The sequence below is a fragment of the Rhinolophus hipposideros genome, assembly GCF_964194185.1.
Source record: "Rhinolophus hipposideros genome assembly, chromosome: 8".
NCBI lineage: Eukaryota > Metazoa > Chordata > Mammalia > Chiroptera > Rhinolophidae > Rhinolophus > Rhinolophus hipposideros.
The window spans coordinates 28917441-28939649 of record NC_138054.1 but is presented as its reverse complement, the minus strand read 5'-3'; the positions used below and the strand labels follow the sequence as shown (position 1 = coordinate 28939649).

General features: G+C 33.2%; 1 protein-coding gene across 2 annotated transcripts in view; it reads left to right on the top strand.

The window, feature by feature from the left end:
- Positions 1-22209, top strand: part of PKN2 (protein kinase N2) — a 110368-nt gene that overhangs the window by 72130 nt on the left and 16029 nt on the right. Inside the window, exons 7-16 of one of the 2 annotated variants that reach the window (XM_081057462.1) lie at positions 4993-5178; positions 6549-6658; positions 15027-15170; positions 15624-15699; positions 16265-16439; positions 16671-16797; positions 17153-17283; positions 17367-17442; positions 17521-17612; positions 21801-21977. In XM_081057462.1, coding sequence (XP_080913588.1) covers positions 4993-5178; positions 6549-6658; positions 15027-15170; positions 15624-15699; positions 16265-16439; positions 16671-16797; positions 17153-17283; positions 17367-17442; positions 17521-17612; positions 21801-21977 — 1294 coding nt within the window. The remainder of the gene's footprint in view (positions 1-4992; positions 5179-6548; positions 6659-15026; positions 15171-15623; positions 15700-16264; positions 16440-16670; positions 16798-17152; positions 17284-17366; positions 17443-17520; positions 17613-21800; positions 21978-22209) is intronic. The other variant, XM_081057463.1, reaches the window with a different exon arrangement.

Below are 22209 nucleotides of genomic sequence, written 5' to 3'. Positions count from 1 at the left end.
ATACATTTACTTGGTTTAATGGAATTCATAGGTATTGCTTATAAAACTAAACATTTACTTCTTGGGTTTGCTTGTTTTCAAATTTTCATATGGGTTATAAAAGTAAAAAAATGTAATTTTAAGCTACTTCTAATATGCAATTTCAATTGTGTTACCTCATTAAAGATAGAAACTTCTAGATACTTAACAAAGATCTTAAATCCCTCCAGATTTGTTTTCCAAATGAAAGCAGGTGTTGAACATTGTCATCTCCTAATAGTATAATTATTAAAATATTTAATAAGCTACCAGGGTTTGAAGTAGTGGCCAGATGTTTACAGTTTCCCCGGGATGACTTTTACAGCTGAGCATTTACAGTGAAATTGAGCTAAGTTTGCCAGTTTAACAACAAAAAAACAAAACACAAATATTAGTTGTTTCTTTTGAACTAAAAGTAAAATGAAATCTATTACACTTAATCACCTTAACACTTTATAGTTAGCTAAGATTTCTGTAGACTAACCAAACATAAGATTGAATCTTCCCCCACCCCACCTTTACCAGCTTTATTGAGACATAATTTACATACCATAGAATTGACTCATTTTAAGCATACAGTTTTACAATTTGTAGTAAATACGTATAGTTGTGCCACTATAGAAGTTTTATTGAGGTATAATTGACGTACAATTAACTATACATATTTAAAGCTGTAATTTGAGAAGTAATTTGTCAATATAAAGTCATGAAACCATCACCACAATCAAGGTAATTACTACATCCATCATTCCACAAAGTATCCTCGTGTGCCTCTATGTAATCCCTCTTTCCTGCTCTTCATCTTTTCCCTTCTCACAGCTGTCCCCAGGCAATTGCGTACCTGTTTTCTGTCATTACATAATAGTTTGCATTTTATAGAATTTTATATCAAAGGAATCACAATATGTACTGTTTTCTTTGTGTTGGGGAGGGGGTTAATCTGTCCTTTTTCACTCTGAATATTTTGATACTCATGTGTGTTGTGTGTATCAATATCAATATTAGTAGCAGTATTCAATTCTGTGACGACACCATAATTTGTTTACCTATTCACTCATGTTTGATATTTGGGTTGTTTTCATTTTGTACTTTTTCAAATATAGCTGCTAGTAACATCCATGTACAGTTTTTGCATAAACAGATTTTACTTCACTTGAGTAAATCCCTAGGAATGGTATGGCTGGATCAAACAAAGTGTGATCAAACAGTACATTGAATGTTTAAATAAGAAATTTATTACAGTAAAAGACACATTGCCATTAATCCTCCTCAAAAATAATCCTTTCGCTTCAAACACAATTATCCCATCATTCTTGCCATTTTCTGAAGCAGTTCTCTTTCGTGAGTGTCTTTAGTTGTGCTGTTGTGGCTGCCTAGATGTCCTGAATGGATTTAAAACATTTACCTTTCATGGTCATTTTGACGTTGGGGAAGACCCAGAAGTCGCACGAAGCCAGAAGTCCAATGGATAAGGTGGATGAGGACACACCGTAATGTTTTTATCTGATAGAAATTGCCTTGCTGTACCAGAAGCGATGTGTGACACAGAACCTTTTCGTTGTGATCACAAAATATGATGAATACTGCTGCCAAGTGTCATCCAACGGAAAGGCAGGATCTTCAGTACAGGAAGGGGTGCTTCAAACCTTAGTAACGGTGTGTGACAAGTTTCAATTTGTTTGGTGCAATCAGTTGTGTGTGAGCTACGGTTGAGAGAAGGTGTGTTTTCAAGTGTTCCATAAATCATCCTCCATCATTACAATGTTCCGTGTCACACATCACTTCTGGTACAGCAATTTCTGTCAAATACAAACATTATGATGTGTCCTTATCCAACTTTTTTAGTGGATCTGACACTGCGACTTCTGGCTCTTCCCCAGTCAAAATGAGTTAGGACATCAAGGCAGCCACGACAGCACAAAAGACATGAGGACTTCCAGAACTGCTTCAGAAGGGGGCAAGAATAATGGGATCTGCCTGTTGAAGCCAGGGGGATTTTGAGGGGAATTAATGACAATGTGTCTTACTGTAATATTTTATTTATTTATTTAAACATTCACCATATTGTTTGATCACACCTTGTATGGAAGTTTGCTGATAATGGATTCTTTATCCATTTTTATATACGAAAAGTCTTCACTTTTGAAAGATATTTCCAGTGGATTTAAAATTCTGACTTCACAGTTTACTTTTTTCTCAGTACTTTAAAGATGTTGCTTTTCTGTCATGTTTCCATTGTTTCTGATGAGAAATCCGCTGCCATCCTAATCTTTGTAGATAACATGGCTTTTTTGTCTGGCTGCTATCCTGTTTTGAGAAGTTTGATTATTGTAAACTTTGGCATAGCTTACTTATTTTTCTTTTGCTTGGTGTTCATTAAACTTCTTGAATACTTCTTGGGTTTTTAGTTTTCAAAAATTTAGAAAATTTTCAGCTCTTCTTTCAAATATATCTTTTCTTCCCTCTTCTGAGGGACTTCAATTATACATATATTATGTCATTTGAAGTTAAACTCACAGTTCACATATGTACTGTAACTGTTACTTTCCCCTCAGTTCTTTCTGTCTCCTGTTTATCATTTCTATTGCTATAGCTTCAAGTTCACTGGCCTTTTCTTTTGCAGTGTACAATCTACTACCAATCCCATCCAGTGTAGTTTTCTTTAAATCTCAGGTATTGTGGTATTCATCTCTAGAAATTTGGTGTTTTTTTTTTTTCTTTCATGTCTTTATTCTCTATTTTTGAACAGATGGAACATAATTCTAACAACTGTGTGAATGTCTTTCTCTGCTAATCCTAACATTTAGGTCAGTTTTGAATTGGTTCTCATTTGATTCTTTTTTTTTCTTATCATGGTTTCTAGTTTTCTGTTTATTTGCTTGCCTGGTGTGATAGGGAGAATTTTTTTAAATGACCCTCGGGACACCTCCCCTGTGAATATAATGGGACATCACTTCTGTGATACGTAGTATGTCATATGGAAAGGGAATTTTCCTTATGTGATTAAGAATACTAATCAGTTGACTCTGAGTTAATGTAAAAGGCAATTATCTGAGTAAGCCTAATATAATCATATGAGCCCCTTAAAGCAGAGAATTTTCACCCACTTGTGGCACAAAGAGAAGTCAGAGAGATCTGAATCATGAAAAGGATTCTATGTGCCATTGTGGGCTCAAAGATGGATGGAGCCACATGAGGAGAAATGCAGGTAGCCTCTGGAACTTGGAAACAGCCCCTGGCAAATAGCCAGCAAGAAAATGGGTCCCCAGTTCTGTGGCTGCAAGGAACTAGATTCTGCCAACAATCTGAATAAAGTCGAAAGCAAATTCTTCTTCAGAGCTTCCAGATAAGAGCCTGGCCTGGCAGACAAGATGATTTCAGCTTTGTGAGATCTTTAGCAGAAAGTACAGACCATCCCACCTAGACTCTGACCTACAGAACTGTGAGATAATGGGTATTGTTTCAAGCCACTGTGTTTGTGGTAATTGATAATACAGGAAGAGAAAACAAATACAGCTGGAAATCTCTGATTAGATGCCAGACTTTTTGAATTTTAGCTTGTTGGTTGCTGGATATTGTGTGTATTCCTGTAAATATTCTTGAGCTTCGTTCTAGGTCAGAGTTAAGTTACTTGCAATTGGAAACAGTTTGATCTTTTGTGTATTGCTTTTAAGATTTGTTATGTGGGACCAGAGCATTGTTTAGTCTAAAGGTAAGGTATTCTCTACTACTGGGGCAACACTGAATATTTGGTCAGGGTCACACGCTATCCATCTCAGGAGTTCTGTCTCTGGTCAGTTGTCTACTTTTCCTTTACTCTGCCTGTGAACTCCAGCCTCTTTGGTCAGTTCAGTCTCAGTTCTGTCTCATTACTCTTAATTCTATCTCCACTTGGCTCCACCTGAGATTCCCACTGCCTGCACCGTGTCCTGAATATTCTCAAGGCAGTAAGCTAGATCAATCTTAGGGTTCATCTCATTTGTTTTCCATATCTTGCAGATCACTGTTTTCATTTTATGATTTCCAATATCTTTAATATTGTTTTTTTCAAATATTTTGTCTGATTTTTTTAGTTGTTTGAATTGAAGGAAAATCTAGGCTTTTTTTACTCTTAAAAAAGTCCTTTGGTTACTTTTAAATAATTAAAGACTTTAAATAAAATTAAGATTAATCATTTAAGTGTAATGGGACAGCTTTTACCAGGAAATACTCTTCCTAAAGTGTCATGCTATGTGTAACGTCTAAAATTTTAATACTGAAGCACTGTTTTTAAATTCTAGTACTCTAAGTCTAACCCAAATGATTAGAAAGCCGTATCTCCAGATGCCCTAATTCACAATTCCTCATTTTCATTTGAATATCTTTAGTATTTATTTGCCTAAGGAAATTGCAATTATTTTATGCTTGGATAACTACAACCCATAATTATTTGACTAAACTATTAGAATGGAAAGATAATGTTATTTTATGTCTCCAAATAGAACAGAAACCCATTTATTTATGCAAAACAAAATAACGTCCCTTTCTATATTAGCTACATACCTGTTAAACACAGCTGTTGTTCACAGTCAGACTTCTAAGTTCTGTATGTTTATTTTAATAATTGTATTATTTAGCTTTATATTTCCCCTCCCACATGTTCTACCCGCATAATTCTGTAATTCTTCCATGTGATTAAAGAAGTGAGTATTCAGATACACAAGTTTATGTAACTTGTTTTATGCTCTACAGTTAGTTTTTGGGAGCTGCCGTTCTATGAAATTAATTATAGTTGTCTTAAGAGTATTTAATAGGTTTCTCTAATTAAAATCGGAAAGATGATAGTTACCTCACAGATTCTCTGGGAGAAGAGATTTTGCTATTTTAGCAGATCTTCCCTCCCCAACCCCACCCCCATTTCTGAAATGGTAACAAAGAAATTGTTCTACATATTAAAAGTTGATGTTCTTATTTGATACTTGTTTCTGTTAATAGGTACCTTGGAGGTTCGTCTTATGGGCTGTCAAGATATCCTAGAAAATGTTCCTGGACGGTCAAAAGCAACATCGGTTGCACTACCTGGTTGGAGTCCAAGTGAAACCAGATCATCTTTCATGAGCAGAACGAGCAAAAGTAAAAGTGGAAGTAGTCGAAATCTCCTAAAAACTGATGACTTGTCCAGTTCAGTAACCGGATTTTTTAATAATTTTATAACAAAATAAAGGGCCTATACAAAGGACTCAGCACTGGGGACAGAGTAGAATGAGGAGGGTCAAAGTTGGATAAAAACCTTTAAAATTATGATTTCCATAGTTTAATTTTTAAATATTAAGAGATATAATGACTGTTGAAAATATACTAGAAAACTCAATGACATATAGCATTAATTCTTTTGGAAGAATGAAATATTGAGCTTCACTCTTTATGCCAAACTAAATGTGTACAAAGGCTGTGGGACTTGTCACATCTTGATTCTTTCAATGGCATAGTGACACTTCTGAACTGACGTTGAACTTCTGATAACTAACCACTGGACCAAAAATGTTGACTAAAATAGTATCCCAGTATCCCAGTGGTAAACTGAAATGGGGGAGCAGGTGAAGGTGCTAAGAGTAAAATACAGCAGGTTTATGAAACACTTTGGAGATGTTCTAAAGCGTAATTATAAACTATGATATACTTATATAACTGAGGGGAAAGTCATGTGACTTTTCAACTTAGTACAGAATACAAAGGTGAGTTTATGTCTGTGCTTTCCTGTAATGGAGACTATAGGAAAAATGTGAAAATATAAATTGTCAAAGGTAGCAAACTCTATAAATAGCAAATATAGAGGGAAAAAAATTGGATAATAGCTATTGATAAACAGTTAACCTTTGAACAACATGAATTTGAACTACGCGGGTCGACTTATACACAGATTCTTTTCAGTAAATAGGTACAGTACTGTAAGTGTACTTTCTCTTATGATTTTTAAAAATATTTTCTTTAGCTTACTTTAAGAATGCAGTATATAATACATATACCAGTACAAAATAAAGTGTTACTCGACTGTTCATGTTATCCGTAAGGCTTCCAGTCAAAAGTAGTCTATTAGTTTTGAAGTTTTTGAGGAGTTAGGAGTTATTTGTGGAATTTTGACTGTGCCAGCATCCCTAACCTCCACATTATTCAAGGGTTCACTCTACAAACATAACGTACACATACATTATGACAAACAGCTATTGGTCCCGTTAGTCCTTTTAATATAAATGAAAATAGGTAGGAATTAATATTTTTGTTTTTGTGAAACAGGATAATTTGGGAGCGTCTAGTGGTTTTATATATTATATATATGTACATATATATATGTATATATATACATATATACCATTTAATATTTTGAATAAATGGTAAATTACCATTTAATATTCAAAAGCTTCAGAATTGAGTAAGGAAAAAAAAAACCTTAATTTCAAAGGATTGTAAGACTTTTGTTGCTATTTAAGCAGCGGTGTTTCTATTTTAAAGGTTTTAAAATATTTAAGCAAATTTATAAATTTTAATTACAGATGATGTCTGTGCAGTTTTGAAGCTAGATAATACTGTGGTTGGTCAAACTAGCTGGAAACCCATTTCCAATCAGTCATGGGACCAGAAGTTTACACTGGAACTAGACAGGGTAAGATAAGAAACTTTTTACGTAAATTTTCATCATATGTATTTATAGTTCATTTTGAATTTATGTTTTATAAGACTTTGAGAAGTTTTATTTTTAACAGAATAGAAGAACTTAGTATTTTTGACATTTCTCATCTGAGGAGTTATACGTAAATCTATCTACCTTAAGATAGAGGTAAATATCAGATTGCTTGAGTAGCTTTCATTTGTGCAGTGATTTGAAAATGTGTGGTTTGCATTGGAGTAGCTTTCATTTGTGCAGTGATTTGAAAATGTGTAGTTTGCATTAACCTGAAAGATCAACAACCAGGTGAGGTCTAATACTGAAATATATTTATTTTAATAATGGACTCTCTAACTACTAAGGTGACTTTTCTGACTCACCATTTTTGGTTATATTATCAAAACTGGATTTGCAATGAGCTATTATTTTTGGTCATCCAGCCCTCCATGTGTCTCAGTGGCTTTCACTAATGATGTGAATAGCGAGAATGCAACCTGTAGCCATAGACGTTAACTTGGTTCACAATAAATTTATATCCATGATGACAAATAACTTTATTATTTAGATTCTAATACATCCACTGGGATGTAGGAAGAAAATATTAAAATTTAATTATAATTTTATCTAAAAAATAAGAGGCAATGCTTTTTTTATCAATTAATATTCAGATTGGTTGTGTACATGTCATTTTTAAAAGTACATATATTAATGAAAGCAGATTTATAATGCTTAATAATGCTGTGAGGTGATGATTACTGCTCTAGCCTCTACTTTTAAAATATTTTTCCAATTATTTTTTTCTATCCTCACAGCCAGCATTCTAATCAGGCCCTCATCATTGCTTTTCTTGGTTCAAATACTGTGTCTGCCACTTAACTGTTGTATGTACTTGAGCAAAACACTTAACCTTTTATGTATACCCATTTATTTATCTTTAATAGTACCTACCTCACTGAGATGTGTAAAGGTTAAATCCATGTAAACATCTTACACTAGTGGTAAAAATTCAATTAACGTTGGCTATTTTTATTAAATTACGTTACTAACTACTTTCCGAGTATCTGAGAACCAGACTGATCTTCAGAAACATTACCTTCATGTTGGCATTTATTCTCTGGTTTGGGATCATTTATTCATGAAAAATTATTATGAAATTACTCATTTGTTTAATCGGCATATATTCATTGATACCTGCTGTGTTCCAGGAACTTCTAAGTGATAGATGAGCAACAAACAATATAAATTAGGTCTCTCAAGTTTCCTTAAGGAACTTGTACTTCAGTGGCTTTTCAGTATATATCTGGTTAGTTGCAGACTTTATACCATTACATCTGAAACTGTACTAGTCCACCATCTTATTTCTCATGCATACCTTTATTTTGATTTCAGTGAAAATCATATTGAGGACTTCAGATGCTAGGCTAAGGTGTTCATACTGGTTGTTAATAGGGGCAGGTGAGATATAACAGAAAAAAATGATACTCGGATTTGTATGAAGAATGAATTTGAGGGAAGAGAGACTACAGGCATATAAATTGGCAGGAGGCTATTCCAGTACTATAACTGTATGATTATGAGAACGTGAAATAAAATATTGCAGTAGAAATAGAAAGATACATAATGTAGGCAATAAGGGAAAAATTAGTGTGACTTAGTAACTAATTGGATGTGAGTACAGAGGAAGGAATTTATAATTTGTAAAAAAAAAAAAAATGCCAAAAATGCCACAGAAGTTAGAAAATAACTATATTGGAGTGTGTTGGGTTCTATATACCTAGTTCTTTAGCAGTTAAATAAAGATGTGGAACTAGAGGTCAGGGCTGGATAAGTGGATTTAGAGGTCATCTGATTAGAGATCACAGTTAATGCCATCCAAGTGGATAAAATCGATCCATTTATTTCACACATACTTATTGAACATCTTACATGTACCAGCCATTTTACTAGAATTATAGAAATCATTTATACTTACTGCTGTAATTGAACTCTTAAGCTTAATAATCATTGATTTTCTGTTCTGTACCAAACATCATGTCTAGATGCTGATGATGATTGATCAAAATAGTCAAAGTCCCTATATTTGTGGACCTTATATTCTAACAAAGTAAGATAAATAATAAACAAGTTTTTAAAAATCTACACGTGCAATGAAGGAAGTAAATAGGATGGTATAATTAAATTAGAAGGGGCTACTTTGAATAGAGTAATTAGGGAAAGTCTCTGTGGAGGCTTGGGACCTAATAGGTGAAAAGTTGCCAGACTTGCAAAGATACAGGGAGAGTGTTCCCAGCAGAGGGAACCCCCTGAGGTAGGAGAGAACTTGAGGTGTTACAAGAATAAAAATAGTGAGACAGAAGATCATTGTGAAGTAAAATAGCAAATGTAGGTAGGTGCCACAGACTGCTAGGGTCTTTACAGGCTCTGAGTTGGAAGACAATTGAAGGGTTTTTAATAGGGGAGTTAACGTCATCTGATTTATTTGTGGCAAAATGATCTAATAGAAATAAGTACCATGTATTATAGAAGTTAATAAAAAGAGTTACTAACCATAATGGGAAAGAGTTTATGAAGAAAGAAAACAAAGATCTAACAATAAAATCTTAAGCAGTATCCCAAGGGTAGGAGAAGAAAGGTTTGCCAAAGAGAAATAAAAAACTGATTTGGATCAGATCATGCTTTAAGTTCAAATAAGCATTATAAAAGGTTATCCAGTAAAGAATGCTGGATTGGTGAGATGATGAAAATCCTGGTTACATATGGAACAATGGAGGAAAATGGAATTTTAAGTCTATTAGAGATTTAACAAAGATTTGATACTATCTTTAAAGTTAAAAGGAAGAATATGTGCAAAAAGAATTAGAGTAAGGATAGCAATGAGATTTCAGCTTGCATGTGTCAACTCTAATTGGTTGGTAGTGATTTTCTAGAGTACATTATTAAGATTTACTGTGTGGGTCCTGATTTTCAGGGAAAGTTATACTGACCAAGGAGCAATGTTTACCAGATGCTTGGAGAAGGGGCAACTGGTAAGCTGTAGTACACGTTCCATCCTTGGATTGACTGTATACTTCATGTGGCTGTGAGGACAAAGCAAAAGCCAGTGGATGGCAGATTTCATTTCAGTACAAAAAAATAATACTGTTTAAAAAATGAAACTAACTGCTGTAGGAAATAGTAAGTTCTCTCTTGAAGTTGAATAAGCAACTTGTAAGAGAGACTTTAAGGGAATTCTTATCAGGAAAAGGTTACACTTCTAAGACTTTTTCAAGTGATATTTTATTTTTCAGGGAAGGAGGAGAAAATTTTGTTACATGCTATAAATTAGTGTTTGACTAAATAGTTGGAACAACATAATTCTGTGAAGTCCACCAGAGAGAAATATAGTTGAGGTTGTCAATGTGTAGTCTTCATGTCTCATTATACCTGCGTTTTCTTTCTAAACTGTGTGAATACATATAAATATGACCATAAAATGTTTCTTTCAGTTTTCATTCATTTTTAATGTAATAGGTTTGCTATAAAGTTGGCTTTGAAGCTAGACAAACTGGGTTCATTGTCTATCTGCTACTTATTAGCTATTTGATAGTAGACAAGTTACATAACCTTACTAGCGAGTATTTCACCATCTCTAAAATAGGGGTAAAATGTAACCCTCACAGGGCTGTTAGGAAGAAAACCTGAGATAGTGTATATAAAATGCCTTGCCTGGCACATTTTAGCCACTCTATGATTATAATTGTTTCTTAAGCCCTAGGCTTTGATGTGTGGCTATGAATTTGAGTATAATAAAACAGCATGCTACGTAATGGGGATTTAATTGGTTGAATGTCATTTTCTTTCATTTCAGAGCCTGTTTAAGTAGTTACAGGGGTTTTGATGAGTGATATGACCAAAATGAAACTTAAGAAAGAATTATTGTTAGAGGGGAAAATGGCTGGTTAGAAAATCTCTCATAGCCAGGTTATTGCATTATAGCTTAGAGAGCTAGATAAGCTTGATTTCCAGCTAATAACTGAGAGATTAATAACTGTTGATTGGTTGGTCTTTATTTGCAATTGTAATCTTCACCTAAAATTGTTTTCTTCTCCATGGCATCAGACAGTCTTCTCAATTTGGAGTAATCTCTTTGAAACTTTGAAGACACTGCATGGCTAAGTAAAGCCATTCATCCCTCAGGCCAACTAGACCTTTGAGGTTCCTAATGTGTGCGTTACTTGTCACTAATTTGATTGTAAACTTCTCTTTGGCAGAAACCAGATTTCTTATGATAACTCTTTCTGTTTGCATAGTACATTTTACTTTTGCATGTGTTTTTTACTCTTTTATATATATCTTATATTTATAGAATATTTATTTATAAACGTTTATAGAAAATGTTATTTTGAATTGACATGTTCATGTCCAGCATTTTGCTTCAAATGCCAAGTTTCTTTCTAAGGCATCTGGAAAAAAACAGTACTGTTTCTATCCGTTTCAAGATACAAAGATTCATTGGTCTTTTTAGAGTTTTAAGATGTTATAGAAATGATATAGATCTAGAATGATCTAGAAAAGTTCAAATTATGTTCCTGGGAGGTCAGAGCTCTGCAGAATTGTCTCAGGAGACAACACAGATACTTTTATTTTGTTATTGGGTTTCTGGGTAAAATGTCATTTGGAATTTGCCACTTAAAATAAAGGTTTGAAAATTGCTGATGTAATCCAGCCCCATCATTTTACAGATTAATAAGGAGAATTATGGTCTAGCAAATAACTAGTCTCTAAGTATAACCCAGGATTCTTAACGATGTCTAGTATCAGTTCTGTGCTCTTTCTGTTCTTAACCAGGTCAGCCTTTTATATTTTCTTATAAATGTTGGTCTTTAATAATGTTCATTGTAAACACAATAGCTGATTTCCCATTTTCCCAGAATTCCCCCAGCTCTCCTGTTATAAAAAGTTTAATTCTCCCATGAGACATAGAGATTGAAATAAAAAGCAAGAGGGTGCACTAAGCCTTCATGTCTAATCTTTTCCCTTTCACATGTCGTTTTGATTACCTTACTAATGTAAAAGAGAACAATCTTTATCAATATGAGAAACAGGGATGGGCCCTGTCCTTAGAACTGAAACTTAGAAAAACTTTAGCAGGAGTAACAGAAAATGTTCACTTAATGATCAGAAAGGAAGAAAAGAGAAAGGACATCAAGAAAATGAGAGCTAGTAAAAAGGTAGCAGGATTAACAGATTGGAAGTGACAATGAGGCTGAAGGATCAGTGAATGTTGAGGTGTGCTAGAGAGAGTGAGCTAGAATGTTAGGAGGATAGGAGAATGCAGAAAGCTGAAATTGTGGAAAGACTGCAGTTATTGGTGTGGCAGTGGGAGGAGAGACTGAGGTATAGGATACAGCACAGATTATTAGAGAAGATCTCAAGGTATTACTATTTATTGGTTTCAAATTTTCAGAAATTATCTAGTCATACTACATTAAAGAAGGTTAGAATTTAACTCTCTTAAACTACTCATACTCATATCCTAGTCTCCCAAATAATTAGTTTAAATGAATAATTTAGTGTTTATATTATTATGACTATATAAATATGTTTACAGATGAAACGTTCTGTATTGTAATTACATTCTTTTTTTAGTACTTTTTTCCTACTTTTGGCCTAGTGCGTCTTTTTTTGTTTTTGTATTGGTGGTTTTTATTTTTCTTGTTGAGAAATCAATTGTTGAAAACCCAGTTTAACAAAGATGCGATGTCATCAAAAGAAATGTGGTACATTCTGGTGTTGAAACTGAACAAACAGTGTCCCGCAGATGTCAGTGTATTTCCTTTGAAAAGTGAAAACATCTCCATTGCTGCGGAGTTCCTCGGGAGCAGTTTGGGAACCTCCGCTTTCGTTGGCTTCAATTCCTTTTATGCTAGATGGATACTGGGTTTTTTTAAATTGCAACACAACATTTTAAGTTGTTGCTCTCCTCCTCCTACGTGTAGGACTGATTCAGTGTCTCTTACCTTTTTATATTTACTTTCAGGCCCTGCAGAGATTTCAGACAAACCATACAGATTTCTTAAGTCTACCACAGAGTTTTCTCTTTGATCCTAGGTTCAAATTCATAATAAGATAAAAGGAAACACAAGTTGGAAGACTTTGCCAATACTTAATGAGTACCTAGCTCAGATCATACTGCTCAACTATTTTGGTGATTACACTCCTGCTAGAACTTTGTTACTCTTTAGAGTTTGACATTAACCTACCAGCATGCCCCTGCTTTATAAAACTGACCTGCTTCATCTGGAAAATTGCCAGCAAATAAGCAGTCACACATGGAATTTAAATTCAATAAATGTTAGTGACATCTCCTTATATAGAAGGTACTTTGCTTTTCAGATGCTACGTATATCCCTGCTCTACCTATCCAGATCATACTGGATGTTAGGGATTAAAGTAGGATTGGGGTTTCATGAAACAGTGTTATAAGTGAAATATCTCAATCTACTCTGTCTAGCTCGGAGCTAAATTTGGAGAGCATGATACTGACAGGGAACAATGCAAAGTAACAAAATTTGAAGGATTTTAATCCTAAAACCTTAATATAGAATTCCAAGAAAGCTAACCTAAGGCTTTGAGACGCCCTTCCATCCCAAATCTCAGATCTTTCTAACATACTTCAGTTTGAAGCATGGAATAAAGAGAAGATAGAGAAATGAGAATTTTACCAGAGTTGGTTGGGTTAAATACAAATGAGGTGACTGCACCTCCTGTCATCCAGAGAAAGGTGTAATGTTATTGTAGCAGTGTGAAAGTATGAGAACTTTACCAAGTGCTAATTCTATCCCCAGCATCTGTACCCCTTGCATGTGCCTAATCCATAACAAGTATTCCTCTCCGATAACAGTGGAGGAAGATAGGAGAAAGTAGACCACTCCTACTCTAGTCTAAAACAATGTAGTCTAAATTACCAATCCCTAGTTTAATTATTGATTCTGTTTTTCCCCAAAATAATTATTTCCAAAACATTTAAACTTTTAACTTGAATATTATAGCATTCACACCTACCCTTTTATGTGCCATTTGCTGATCTTAAAAATAGTTATACTCATACTTTCCCATTCCAAGTATTCTCTCCCATATTAATTATGTGTGAGAGAAGAAATGAAGTAGGAGGCCCTGCACTCCCATAGTCACTGCCATAGATACCTTTTCTAGGCCTTTACCTGATTGGCTAGGAGACTTTCTGGCACATTGTGTTCTGAATCTTTTTTTTTTATGTTCTATTTTTTTAAATGTCATCTGTGTTCATTTACATCAACTAGTTTGATTATTTAAAGTCAAAAGCTTTGTTATTATGTATACTAGGAACTTACATAAGAAGATTCATAAGTTCATAAATTGAAAGTTGTTATATGAAACAAGCAATTTATTATTTTGTTGAGCCTGAAGGGGGAAACGTTATTTTTTGTGGATGGTCTGCGTAATTCTAAAAATCAAAATAATGGAGAAATCTGGTGATTTACAATTAAAATGTATGTACATTTTAACATACATGTAGAGGTCAGTTTATGGCTTGACCCCCTACTTATAAACTGGGTTCTTCAAGTATATTTAATAATTGATTGTTAAAACCTTAAATATGTTTTTCTTTGTAAGAATTATTTTTAATGACTACAGAGTATTCGCTCGTGGTGTAATATACTTGTCCCTGGTTGTTGGACATTCAAGGTCTTGCTTATTTGCCTTTATTTTTAAAGTTATGATAAATGAACATCTTTTTGTATAAAACTTAGTCTGAATTTCCCTTTTGCTCCCTACCTACACAGGTCCCTGCTATCACTAGTCCTATTACTCGATGGTATTTTTTTGAAGATTAAGGGACCTAGTGTTTTTTAAGTGCTTAGCACAGTGCGTGGCACACTGTAAGTGCAGAATAAATGCTATTCACAGACCTTTCCCTGACACTGAGACAAGGAAATAAGATTTGAAATGAGTCTTTGAGGTGAGGACCGATGTTTTCTAACAGTAGCACAGCAAGTGATGCCAAATGGAGGAGGAAAATCTGAAAGATTGAAGCTATAAGATGGGAAAGAGTTTCTGTGGTCATTCATTTGTATTGGTTGTTCCCAGTTGTGTATTATTTGTATAAAAGGAATACTTAGCTGGAAACTGTCAGAATATAAATTTCTTCCTTTGAGTTAAGATGTATGTGTTTGTTAAAGTAGTATTATAAAAGAGAAACATTAAAAAACACCTTTTATAATAGTGCAATCACTGTGTGTGTTATCTTTGTTTATTTGTATTTTATATTTTTGTGATATTTTATTCAAGTGTGTGTCCAATGATGTCTTCTCTGTTTTCTTTATTTTTTTTTAAATTATACTAGTCACGTGAACTGGAAATTTCAGTTTATTGGCGTGATTGGCGATCTCTGTGTGCTGTAAAATTTCTGAGGTTAGAAGATTTTTTAGACAACCAACGGCATGGCATGTGTCTCTATTTGGAACCACAGGGTACTTTATTTGCAGAGGTAATAAATGTATTTTATTAAATGTGCATAACTACAACTGAAGGAAAACTGACTCTAAGTGGTGAATACACAATTCATAGAGATGATGTATTATAGAAAGGGATACTTGAAACCTGTATAATTTTACTAACCAATGTCACCCCAATAAATTTAATAAAGATAAAAAATTTAAAAAATTATATATGTATGCAGCATGATGTAGGAGTGGAAAGATTGTTAGGCTAAACAACAGACAACTTGAAATCTTGGCTCAATTCTGCCACTGAAAAGGTATATTACCTTAAAACAAAGAATTTATCCCTTCTAGGTCTGTTTTCTCATCTAGAAAATGAGGGGGTTGGACTAAATTGTATCTAAGATTCTCTTAAGTTTCAAAACTTAGTAGTATAGTGAATTTCATGAACTATAAATCCAATGCTATATTCATATCAGTTTGAATTTTCTTCACTGCAGGTTACCTTTTTTAATCCAGTTATTGAAAGAAGACCAAAACTCCAAAGACAAAAGAAAATTTTTTCAAAACAGCAAGGTAAATTACTAAGAACTCAAATAATAACTATTTTGGTGTTTTTTTAAATATAGAAAATTTACATACTATTTAAAAAGTGATATCCATCTTTGTTTTTGTTACTGTTCATTCATTTCTAACTTTTTATTAAGGAACATTTCAAACATATCCATAAGTAGAGAGACTCGTGCAGTGTGCTGTCACTTAGCTTCAACAGTCAACTCATGGCAGTTTTGTTTTACTATATTTCATTCACTCACTGCTTCCTCAGATTATTTGAAGCAAACCTAAATATCATATTGATTTATCCTTAAATATTACAGTTAGTATCTCTAAAATATAAGAATCCTTTTTTTTTTTAAATCTTAACCACGCATATTATTACTAGATTTGAAAAAACAGTTTCTACCTATTTTTTAAAACGATTTTTGGTATTTTGCACTAGCCTTTAATAAACAGTTAACTGTTTTTTAAGTGCCAAATTTTGTTTGTTCTTCATAAATTATAAACCAATGAATTTTTAAATTATCGCTTTTGGTCATATATATAAATATTATTCTATTTTCTTTCTTCACAATATCCACAGGCAAAACATTTCTCAGAGCTCCTCAAATGAATATTAATATTGCCACTTGGGGAAGGCTAGTGAGAAGAGCTATTCCTACAGTAAATCATTCTGGCACCTTCAGCCCTCAAGCCCCTGTGCCTGCTACAGTGCCAGTGGTTGATGTACGCATGCCTGAACTAGCACCTCCAGCTAGGTATGTATCTAAGATTTTTTTAAGCATCAATTCGATAAAATAATTTTTTTGCCATTGGTACATATTGATTACAGAGGGTCTATTAAAAGTCACATTTTTTTCCAAATGGTATTTTGAAATTAGTGTGGTGCTTACTTTTAAAACAATAAAATTGTTTGTCTTAATTTTAAAGCTATTTAAAATATATATTTCTGATTACTGTTTTTGGTTAATTACTCTGTCTTCTATAAGTGATTCTACAGTAACCAAATTGGACTTTGATCTTGAACCTGAACCTCCTCCGGCCCCACCACGTGATTCTTCCCTTGGAGAAATAAATGAATCTGCTGCATTAAGAGATTTGGATACACCAGGACAGGCAAGACATTTTAAACCTTGTATTTTCACCATTTGAATTCCCAGTAAAATCATCATAGTGAATGACGTATACATTTCAATTAATTAAAAGTTGCCTGTGTTTTTGTGTTTCTCATGAGTGAAACAAAATCCTTTGGATGCTCATGGGCCCATAAAGATGAAATAGGATGCTTAAGATAGAAGGAACATAAGAACATGGTTAATATTATATGACATATTGCCTGAAACACTCTTCATCTTCTGGCTTGGTTAATATTTCTATTGACTCTTGACATTTTTTTCTTTAACTTTATGCTTACCAAATAAGTTGTTTCCTGAATGTTGCTATGATTTCATGAGTATTTAATATTTTACAGGATTCAGAAACTGTTTTTGATATTGAAAATGACAGAAATAGTGTACTTCCAAAATCTCAATCTGAATATGAACCTGATATTCCTCAATCAGGCCTAGAATATGGTGGTATTCGAGAACTTGAGGATAGAAGGTAAAGAATATGTACACAGCTTTGTTACTACATGTTTTGTCCCATACTTTTGGCTTATTTTTAATTGACATTACTGTTTTCAGATCTCAACAAATGTTCCAGTTTAATCTACAAGATTTCAGATGTTGTGCCGTCTTGGGTAGAGGACATTTTGGAAAGGTAATCTTTTACATTTTCTTGTGATACCTACAAAAGCAGTAACCCAAATAGGAAATAATTATTTTAATCTCATTTCAGGTGCTTTTGGCTGAATATAAACACACAAATGAGATGTTTGCTATAAAAGCCCTAAAGAAAGGAGACATTGTGGCTCGAGATGAAGTAGATAGGTTAGTTTTTTTAAAACGAAATTGTTTATTTTTCTGAAGTTGTGACTTAATATGAAAATCGATGTGTAGATTGCAATAGCAAACTTTCTATTTTGTAATAATATGTGAAGAAACTAAATAATGTATCTATACTTGACATATGGTAGGCATTAATTAAATACTCTTTTTCTTTTGGGCCAACTCCTTCTTTCCCTTCTTATGACAATTTACTGATTAGGGATACCAAGGAAAAATGATGAAATATTTAAACTAATTCTGTTAAGTTTTTTATGCTTGGAGATATTAAAGTGTTTATATGGAATAGGAACTGTTATTTAACTGTTGTCGAGTGAGGCTATTTCCCATTTCATCTTACAGAAGTCATAAAATGTCATTTACAGATAATCTGCAGTTAACTGAATGGTTAATACATTCTACTTTTTACAATGCACTTATATTTTTTTTCTCTTAAAATGATATTTTTGACCATAGCATCTTAACCTTTCTGGGTTTAATAAATATAAATTGATATGGATACATCTATATATTACAATTATTAAAATGCCGGGACTTTGGGTATAATATTGTAATTAGGTTAGAGAATATACTTTTAAAAGACTATCTTAAATAGGGTGATAAAATATGGAAATTATTGTATAACAAATAGCATACTTGTTGCAGAAAGAGGCTATCATTTGACATTTAGAAGTATTTTTCTTAAACCACTAGGAAGTATCAATTGATATTAATGGAAGACAGCCCTGTAAAATGAAAAGAGCCTACGGCTGTGAGTGAGAAGACTGATTTCTCTAGTCCTGATTGTTTCTTAATTAATCATTTGATCCTAGGGCAATTCATTGAACATCTGTGAGCCTCTATTACCCCACATATTTTAAAAAATATTTTTTTAATACTTGCCCTACTGAATTGTATTAAGTGCCATATAGATATATCAAATTACTACTTTTAATGTTTTCTTTTTTCCATCGTATGGGAAGGTCTCAGAATTAGGATAGACCCTAAAAAATGAGGGAGGGTTTCCTTTGTAATTTCCTTTTACAAAATTTTTTTCTTCTAGATTTGCCTATTTACTTTTTACCTGTTTCTCATACTCCTCAATTGCATCAAAATAAACTCTTTCTTGATATTTAAAACTACTTCCAAAGGATTTTTGTTGAATATGCTTTAAAACTATATTTTTATGTGACATAAGTAGTTAAAATAAACCTTTAATCGCAATGTCACTCTGCTTATAATTGCAATAATAATACAGTCAAATGTTTTTCTTTTCTGGAAAAATGTTTGCTTTGTTCCAGATCCATCAATAGTAAATTCATCTGTTTCCTAAAGTAGTAGGAAACTGTACTACCTCTGTTAATCCTGCTGTTTTATGTAGTTTATATAGCTTTCTGCTACATTGTTACCACTTTTTGCCAAATCTCTGTAGGAAAACACTTTCTAATTAAATCTAGACAGAATAATATTAATATTGCTGTTAAAGAAGAATGTCCAGATCAGAGGATGGAGCTTTAGTTAGAACCCCTCCTGAAAATTAATCTAACTTTGGTGTAAAGTTTATGAGTAATCCTCCTCATCTAACTTTAGTTATGAATTCACATATTCGGTAACGTAGAAGTAAAATAATCTCCAGTAGAACTGGTACAGAAACATTTCAGAAATGGAAAATTTGGAGGGAGAAATAAAAATTGACTCTTAGAGAAGTTTAAGAAAGGCAGCAAAAAAAAAAAAAAAAAATAGCAACAATTAGAGGAAGGCAAGAAAAAATTCAGAAAATAAAAAAGTAGACACGCGGGGCCGGCCCCGTGGCTCAGGCGGTTAGAACTCCATGTTTCTAACTCCGAAGGCTGCCGGTTCGATTCCCACATGGGCCAGTGGGCTCTCAACCACAGGTTGCCAGTTCAATTCCTCGAGTCCCGCAAGGGATGGTGGGCAGTGCTCCCTGCAATTAAAATTGAACACGGCACCTTGAGCTGAGCTGGCGCTGAGCTCCCTGATGGTTCAGTTGGTTGGAACGCGTCCTCTCAACCACATCGACTCCCACAAGGGATGGTGGGCTGCGCCCCCTGCAACTAGGAACGCAACTGGACCTGGAGCTTAGCTGCTTTCAACTAAGATTGAAAGGACAACTTGACTTGGATAAAAAGTCCTGGAAGTACACACTGTTCCCCAATAAAGTCCTGTTCCCCTTCCCCAATAAAATCTTTAAAAAAAAATAGACACGCATATGTTTTTAAGTAATATATATTTATTACTTGCAAGTCTAAATAAACTAATTATAACTTAAGCAGAATCGTTTATGTTTACTTTCTAAATTTTCTTTGGATTTTATTAGTTTACTTAGAAAGCTGCCTTTTTTTTTTTAATAGATCATAGAAAATTCCAAATTAACTTCTTTTTAAATGAACACAAATTATGGACTAACTCCAAAGTAATGTAATTCATGTACACAAAGATCACATTTTCCACCTACAAATTAGTACAACATTGTCTCTTAAGTTCCATCTTTCCCCAGTCCAGAGTAAGAATGTTAAATTTATGTTATTGTAGTAGCTTCTCACTCAGCTTCATTTTTTTACTAGTTCATATTTTGAGACAATAGAATAGGATTGGAAGTATATTTTTACAGTCATACAACAAAAGCACAGCTAACCAGATTATACACATATAGAGAATTCAATTCTAAGACCTTAGCCTTATTAATGATGTGGTTTTCCACTGACCAAAATAACTGTTAAGTTTCTAGCATGTCCAATAATGTACTACACTCTAAAGGAAGTGCACAAAAATAATGTTAGAATGGAACTAGTCAGTCAGAGAGATGAAACATAAATACACTAGTTATTTAAATAAAAGAGGTTACGTATGGTTGAGTTTAAAATAAATAATACAGACTATAGCAGCTCACAGAAAGGAAACATTATGGTGTACTGATGGATTTAGGTAAGACCTTGTAAAGGAGATTGGATTTTTGCTATTGTGACAATTTGGGTCTGTAGGGAGCCTCTCTCCTCTACTTAATAGCCTAAGATATCCAGTCCTCATCAAAGAATTCCTAAGAATGGCATTAAAACCATTTTAAGAGGCATTCTGAATATTTACATGTTCAGTACAAGTCTAACCTAATGTACATATAGTTGAGAATTAGTGATTCACGTATACATTCACCCATAGTGAATTAGTAATTCATCCATAAGCTGTAGATAATGAAGAGACTATGTTTGTCATCTACTTGAGCCCAAAACATCTTACAGTTTGTTTTATTTCATCTGAGTACTTTATCTATATTACCCCAAATTTAGATTGACTTAGTAAATTAGTTGTTTCAGAATCCTTTACATAGATCTTGCCCAATTGGACATTATTTTCCAATACTACATTTAAATGGTGATGAAAATCAAAGCTATTAACTTTCTTTTTAATTTTCTTTTAGTTCCAAGTTGTATTTCAATATTTGATCTGGTTTTCTTCTACTTTGAATTTTAAATGGTTGGTTTACTAAATATTTTCAAGAAAGGAAGAGTAAAATTTTTTGCTATTTAGGCAAAATTAATGTTTCAGAGTCAGTAAATTTGAACATTGTTCTTTCTAGCAGCTTGTAAGAGTTCTTACAGGAAAAACCTGTGATTGCTTCTTGAAACATTATAGAATTCTCCATGTTGCCTCTCTATTTTCCAGTCAGCCTTCTAAATTAAAATTGTACGCAGCATATGTTTACCTCTCAACTTCATGTATTATATGATAAAATATTTGAATACTGTAACTTATGAATTAAAAATACTGTCTTTGATATTACCTTGGTCACAAACTATGTTTTTAAAATTATGCTTCAGGTTGCTAAATTCTCTCACCAATTCCTGATAAATTTTCACAGTTCACCCTAATTAAGCCTTTTTTATTAACTATAACCACTAGCCATATGTGTGCTATTCTGATACAGTCATTGTAAACTGTAATCTTTGTCATGCGAATCATGTATTTTAGTTTGCAGTAATATGTTTCAATTAAAGTTATATGTGTCAAGTAGATAAATTTTTGAAAGCCTTTGTAGCAAAACTAAGACACATTTTATGGTTTTAAAATTATAATAGTTAAGAATTTTGCTTATTTAGAGTTTAGTAATTTTTAAAGACTATTTACAACTAAAATTAAAAAAGAAACCTGTTGATTTTTAAATGTTTTCTCTTACAGCTTGATGTGTGAAAAAAGAATTTTTGAAACTGTGAATAGTGTAAGGCATCCCTTTTTGGTGAACCTTTTTGCATGTTTCCAAACCAAAGAGCATGTTTGCTTTGTAATGGAATATGCTGCCGGTGGGGACCTAATGATGCACATTCATACTGATGTCTTTTCTGAACCAAGAGCTGTGTGAGTATGCTTTAGACATTTCTCTGAATGGTTCATGACTAATTTCTTTCTGGGAAGGAAAAAAGCTCTCTGAATTAAATTTTTTTTCCCCAAATGGAAAATAGATCTCTGTAAAGACTGTTAAAGCTATTTACTTACCTTTTCACAACATATAAATATATCTATTTTACTCTATTGTCCATGTTGAAAATTTCATGGATTACCCTAAATCGCACTTGATAATTTAGATACA